This window comes from Octopus bimaculoides, chromosome 19, assembly GCF_001194135.2.
Source record: "Octopus bimaculoides isolate UCB-OBI-ISO-001 chromosome 19, ASM119413v2, whole genome shotgun sequence".
Lineage (NCBI taxonomy): Eukaryota > Metazoa > Mollusca > Cephalopoda > Octopoda > Octopodidae > Octopus > Octopus bimaculoides.
Genome location: NC_068999.1, coordinates 41,670,118 through 41,676,876, shown reverse-complemented (window position 1 = coordinate 41,676,876; position 6,759 = coordinate 41,670,118). Strand labels below are relative to the sequence as shown.

General features: G+C 38.8%; 1 protein-coding gene across 2 annotated transcripts in view; it reads right to left on the bottom strand.

The window, feature by feature from the left end:
• Positions 1-607: 607 nt before the first annotated feature.
• LOC106873576 (homocysteine S-methyltransferase YbgG) overlaps positions 608-6,759 on the bottom strand; it is an 11,678-nt gene continuing 5,526 nt past the window's right edge. For both annotated transcript variants that reach the window (XM_014921007.2, XM_014921008.2), the window contains exons 4-7: positions 6,214-6,317; positions 4,812-4,973; positions 3,342-3,544; positions 608-1,462 (exon numbers count right to left, since the gene is read on the bottom strand). In XM_014921007.2, the coding sequence (XP_014776493.1) occupies positions 1,321-1,462; positions 3,342-3,544; positions 4,812-4,973; positions 6,214-6,317 (611 nt within the window). In that variant the 3' untranslated portion in view covers positions 608-1,320. The remainder of the gene's footprint in view (positions 1,463-3,341; positions 3,545-4,811; positions 4,974-6,213; positions 6,318-6,759) is intronic.

Here is a 6,759-nt window from a genome sequence, read left to right as displayed (position 1 = left end):
TATACACAGACATGACAGAAGTAAATAGACACCCCATAAAACATCGTTTTGTGTTTATTCTGACCTGTAAAGGTTTATTATTCTTTATTAATCGACATTTTTCTATTTCAGTTTCTACATGTGACTGTTTAATCATGACACATACAAAAGAAGCCTCGGAACTGTCTGAATTTCAAAGAGGCAATTCACCCGAGAGGGAAGGAGCCCACATCACCTCACCCAGGTTGACCAGGGCCCTCTGACAGGACCCTTCTCTTTGCTAAGAGAAGTGTGGAGGATAATCCTCTTTGCAAGGTTTCTGACATAGCAGAACAAGTTGATGTCAGTCCCAGAACAGCTGTTAGGTATCTCCACAAACTTGGTTACTATAGGCACAAGACCTGAAATTTTGGGGAGAGCACTAGTTGGTTACATCAACCCCGAAAGGATGAAAGGCAAAGTCGACCACAGTGGAATTTGAACTCAGAATGCAGCAACAGGTGAAATACCGCTAAGCATTTCATCCAGCGTGCTAATGATTTTGTCAGTTTGCCACCTTAACGATAATAGTAATAATAATAACAATGACAAGAAGAAAAAGATGAAGAACAACAGCAACAAGAAGAAGAAATATAATAAATTTTTTTATATCAAATTTCTTTGTAAATTGTAAATAAAAAAATTCTTAGTAAAATTGTTATTTATTTACCTCGAAACTTGTTAAAAAAATTTTTTAGCATTAATTTAATGACTTCAGATTTTTTTGTTTTCATTTTGCAAAAAGGTGAAAAAAAAAAAAACATTCAACAATAATTTTATTGGATTAAAGATTATTTGCCAGCATAACATGGCAGTCCTGGTTTAGGACGAATGTTGCTGTAATTTAGCCCCAGGAGACATCATCTCGAGCTGGCTATACAACACGATCTGTGTCCTTATATTTTCAAACAAATAACCCGGAAATCGCGATACACAGATATTGTTTTGAGCTGAGTGGGGGTGCTAGATTCCCTTGATCGAAAATATAAGGACACAGATCGTGTCGTATAGCCAGCTGCAGATGATGTCTCCTGGGGCTAAATTACAGCAACATTCGTCCTAAACCAGGATTGCCATGTTATGTTGGCAAACATTCTTTACTCCAAAGTACTGTTGCTGAATATTTCAAATTGTGAGATTTACAAATAGTAATTTTTAATAATTTTATTTCTTTAAATATAAAACTCCTCAGATATACAAAAAGAAATCATTTGTTTTTTTGTTTTTGAGGGAGGAGAACAAGGGTTAAGATACAAATAATAGTTGGAAAGAAGTAATCTCTTTGTGGTTGTGTTTGATTGTTCAAATAAAGTAGTTTGATATTGTGGACTTCAGTTTGGAAATATCCTCTGGATATACACGGCAGCAACCTCCGATCCAACTGGCACCACTATTTAACCATTCCTTACTGTACTCATTGATACTTTTGACACCACCATGCCACCTGCAAGAGACAATCAAAGAGAACTTTAAAATAGTAATTTAGTTTTACCCTTCAGCATTCATCATCATCACCATCATCGTCATTTAACGTCCGTTTTCCATGCTGGCATGGGTTGGACAGTTTGACTGAAAACTGGTGAGCCAGAAGGGCTGTACCAGGTTCCGATCTGATTTGGCAGGGTTTCTACGGCTGGATGCCCTTCCTAATGCCAACCACTCTGAGAGTGTAGTGGATGCTGTTTGTGTGCCACCAGCATGAGTTCCATTGACCTAACACCGGCATTGGCCATGACTAAGTCTCACTTGGCTTGACAGGTCAACAAAAGCATGGTATACTGCCAAGGGTCCTGGTCACCTGTCACTGCCTCAATGAGATCCAACGCTCAATTGGTGCTTTTTACGTGCCACTGGCACAGGTGTCACTCAGATGACTCAGGTGGAAAATGTAAATCTTACTTATCCACCTTGGTTTTGAATTAATCATATCTTATCACTTTGTACTTGTTTCGGTCATTTGACTGCGGCCATGCTGGAGCACCACCTTGAAAGTTTTTCGTTGAACAAATCAACCCCCGAGACTTATTTCTAAGCCTGGTACTTATTCTATCAGTAACTTTTGCCAAACTGCTAGGTTATGGGGACCTAAATACACCAGCACTGGTTGTCAAGTGGTGATGGCGGAGGAGACAAACAATGACACAAACACAAACAAAAAGTAAAGCCATTTTGTTTAGGACAGGTATAATTACCAACACAGGAACATGTATCATACATCAAAATGAAGCTGGTCCTCTGTGGATCACATCCCTACTTCTCAACATAGTCACCGTTTCTCTCAATAGCAATGTTCCACCTTCGAATGAGAGCATGTATCCCTGCCCCGTAAAAATTCTGTTGACTGTTCTTTGAGCCACTTCTTCACTACAGTTTTCACTTCCTCGTCACTGGAATAACGTTTGCCTCTCAAACCCTCTTTCGTGGCGCCGGAGTTCAAGATGCAAAATTCAGCTGGAAAAATCATGGCTACTGTCTTTTGGGATGTTCAAGGTGTCATTCTGGTCGATTTCTTGCCAAAATGAAAAGCAATAGACTCTGAGGCCTACATTGAAATCCTGACGAGGCTCAGGGCAAGAATCCGACGAGTAAGACCCAACTTGCCAATGGACAATGTCCTCCTTCTGCATGGCAATGCTCGACCATACACAAGCATCAGGACAAGGGAGACAATCGCCTCATTCGGGTGGACAACTTTAACCACATCCTCCATATTCACCAGATTTAGCGCCTTCAGACTATCGTCTCTTCGGCCCCCATGAAAGAGGGTTTTGAGAGGCAAACATTATTTCGGTGACTCTGTTTTATTCGAATCATTAACTGAGTAAAAAGAGATAACCACTTTGATAGCATGTTCGTTGTTGTTGTTGTTACTGTTTATTGTTTAGCTGCAGTTCATCCCTAATCTAGTATTCCATCCATGACCGTCCAGTCTTTTATTAAGACAAAATGTATCCAGGACTACAGTATCCAATTGGTGCTTCCCATTTGAAGACAGTAGGGTATAACCTGAGTAGGGTAGATCAGGCTATAATTGGATTATTGACATTGAGGTTAGCAATGGCAGGAGTTGTTGAACAATAAAGTGGTTGTTCTTGTTGTTGTTGTTGTTTAGCCTTAAGTCACCTTTGATCATTATTCTGTTCAATCTTAGTGATGACCTGAAGTTCAAAAAACAACAGTAACAACAATAACAACACCAACAGCAAAGAGAAGACAATGTTAGAAAATGGCTCCCGATTAAAAATGTTTTCCTAATGCCTAATGAAGGTATTACAATTACAACAACAACACCGCTGGGAGATGAGGGTGGGGTTGGTACCTACCCGTGTGTAACATTCCATGTTTCACCACTGTTTGGCTTAACAATGACCGGTTTGGTCAACGGTATGGTCTTGATGCTGTCTAATAGATCACTAATGTATTCAGGACTTGTACAGTTAACTCCTGCAGCTATCACACAGCTTGAAGACATAACCTGTTTTATTGCATCACAGAAATTATCTCCACCACATGTCTGCTTTCCATCCTAAAGATTACAAAAACAAAAGAAAATCATCATCATCATTTAACGCCTACTTTCCATGCTGGCATGGGTTGGATAGTTACACTGAAAACTGGTAAGCTGCGGAGCTTCACCAGGTTCTGATCTGATTTGGCAACATTTCTATGGCTGGATGTCCTTCCTAATGCCAACCACTCCATTGGCAAGGTGCCATTGACCTGACACCAGCATCGGCCACGATTATGTTATCACTTGGCTTGATAGCTCTACACAAGCATGATATATCACCAAAAATCTTGGTCACCTGTCACTGCCTACATGAGGCCCAAAATAATAATAATAATAAACATTATACATATATATACACACACACAAACACACATGAGGGGGGGTTCTGAAAAGTTCCTGGCTTATGGGTTAAAGAAAATAGAGGAGGATCAGTTAATTATGATTTTATTCAACATATTCCTCTCTCAAATTCACACACTTATTGCAGCAGCCCTGTAAAGGAACTTGGAAGGTTGGGCCTCCAACTAGGCCTTTCACAATACCCTTAAAACCAGGAACTTTTTAGCATCCTCTTGCATATATGTGTGTATGTGTGTAACATATATGCAGCCAATCTGTTTATATACGCAACAGTTCTAGTAGCTACGGACACTGCAGCTGCTAATTAGCATATCATAAGTTTTAACACTTTATTTTTAATTATCAGAGGCCTCATCGTCATCATCATCATCATCACCACTTTAACACCCATTTTCCCATGTGTGCTTGCATCGGATGGAGTTTATTGAGGCAGATTTTTCTAAGGTTGGATGCTCTTCCTGTCATCAACCCTCACCTGTTTCCAAGTAAAGTAACAAATGACACAGTATGCACAATAGCGACACTCATAACTATTGCTCAGTATAAAAACAAGGACACACACTCACACTAATATATAAAGAGCTTCTTTTCAGTTTCTGTCTACTAAATCTGCTTGCAAAACTCTGGTTGGCTCATAGCTATAGTTGAAAACACTTGTGTAAGGTGCTTCACTGAGGGACTGAACCCAAAACGTTGTAGGTGGGGAGCAAACTTCTCAACCACACAGTCATGCATGGTTTCTACAGATAGTCCCAAAACTGGTAAGTTTTAAGAGAGAGGGTAGTTGAATATATCGAGCTTAGGATTTTAGTGGTATTTATTTTGATGGACCCCTGGAGGATGAAATGTAAAGTCGACTTTAGTAGAAATTGAACTCAAAATGTAAAGGATCAAAACTCAGAAAATATGAAAAACCAGAAACCTTGCAAGAAAATGTCACCCATCCACGACAATGTGGAATTTCATTCATAATGTCTAGGACAACAAGAGCTTCTTTGAGAGATGGAAAGGTCTCCACAGCTAGCATATCCACACCTGCTTCCATCAACAAATCTATTCGAGATTTGTGCCAAGACTTTAGTTCCTGTGGAAGAGAGAAATCAGAAATTCTTAATGATACAATAACTTTTCACGAGATTTTATTAACACTTTTGTTACCAACACAGATCTGGCTCTGAAGTACAAATGTCTTGTTTTCATAAGTTTTGAATTAAAATCTTCCACCAAACCTTAGTCACAATTTATGTTCCTAACACTAACTGAATGATAAGTTATTTTACTAAAATTTTTTGTTATATTTAAAATGATTGAGAAAAAAAACCGAGCATCTCAAAATAAATACAGTAACGAAAGGGTTAAGTTGCTTAGTGTTGCAGCCAATCATAACATCCATTTAAAACAGTCTGTCACAACGAGTCACAATATTCCATTCACCTTTTTACTGCAGAAAATATCAATTCTATTTCTTGCTAGATATTTGACATCATCATTAGTGGAATGAAGCAATGAGGATTTTTGAGAGAAAAAAAAAAAAAAAAAGAAACAAGTGGAAATTGAACCGGTGTGTGTGTTAATTAGTAAGGCATTAAAACAGAATGATTCTCCCCAAACACAACAAAACATGAAATTTAACTTTGCAGTTAATGAGTTAACACTTTTAGTGACAAAATTAGTGAATCCACCCAAAATTTCATTATCCTTAACTACTGAGGTATGTCATATATTATATTCTGTTGAGATATGTCAAGTTTATTGAATCGCAGAAAATACCAATTCTATCTTTTGCTAGATATTTGGCATCACTATTGGAATAACCATGAAATTCAATTTCAGTTAAAGGGTTGAAAATATTGGGTTGGCAACTAAACTATAAGCAATGTTGGCACTCCGTCGCTTACGACGTCGAGGGTTCCAGTTGATCCGATCAACGGAACAGCCTGCTTGTGAAATTAACGTGCAAGTGGCTGAGCACTCCACAGACATGTGTACCCTTAACGTAGTTCTCGGGTATATACAGCGTGACACAGTGTGACAAGGCTAACCATTTGAATTACAGGCACAGCAGAAACAGGAAGAAAGAGTGAGAGGAAGTTGTAGTGAAAGAGTACAGCAGGGTTCTCCACCATCCCATGCTGGAGCCTCGTGGAGCTTTAGGTGTTTTCGCTCAGTAAACACTCACAACGCCTGGTCTGGGAATCGAAACCACGATCCTATGACCGTGAGCCCGCTGCCCTAACCACTGGGCCATTGCGCCTCCACAAACTATCAGCAATAAACCCTCCCTAATAATCAGACACACGTGAAAATATATACTTTTGACTTACATTGATCTTCACTGTATTCATGTATTTCCCAGTATACTCCGATCCATCATGGAGACAGGCACCATAGGGACCAACTGAGCCAGCGACCAGCAAATGTTTCAGATCTGAGCGAAAGATGAAGAAAGGGAGAAAGGAAAGAAGAAAGAAAAGAGAAACTACTTGGAAGAAAGGAAAGTTTAATAAGTAATAAGTATTAGTGTGTGTGTGTGTGTGTGATGGTTGATATACTTGTGTGTCTGTGAACATGTGAGTAGTTTGTATGTGTGTATGTATGCATCTATCTATCTGTTTATCTATCTATCTATCTATCCATCTATCTATCCGTCTATCTATCTATCTATCTACCTACCTGTCTGTCTGCCAGCCTGCTTATCTCTCTCTCTCTCTCTCTCTCTGTGTATATATATATATATATATATATATATATATATATATATTTATAAACATAATTAAGGGATCAGCAAATATTTGCTTCACCATATATCGAAGTTCAGAAATAGCAGCTAAAAAAGCTGAGAATCCCACAGATAGCATCTGTATATGGTG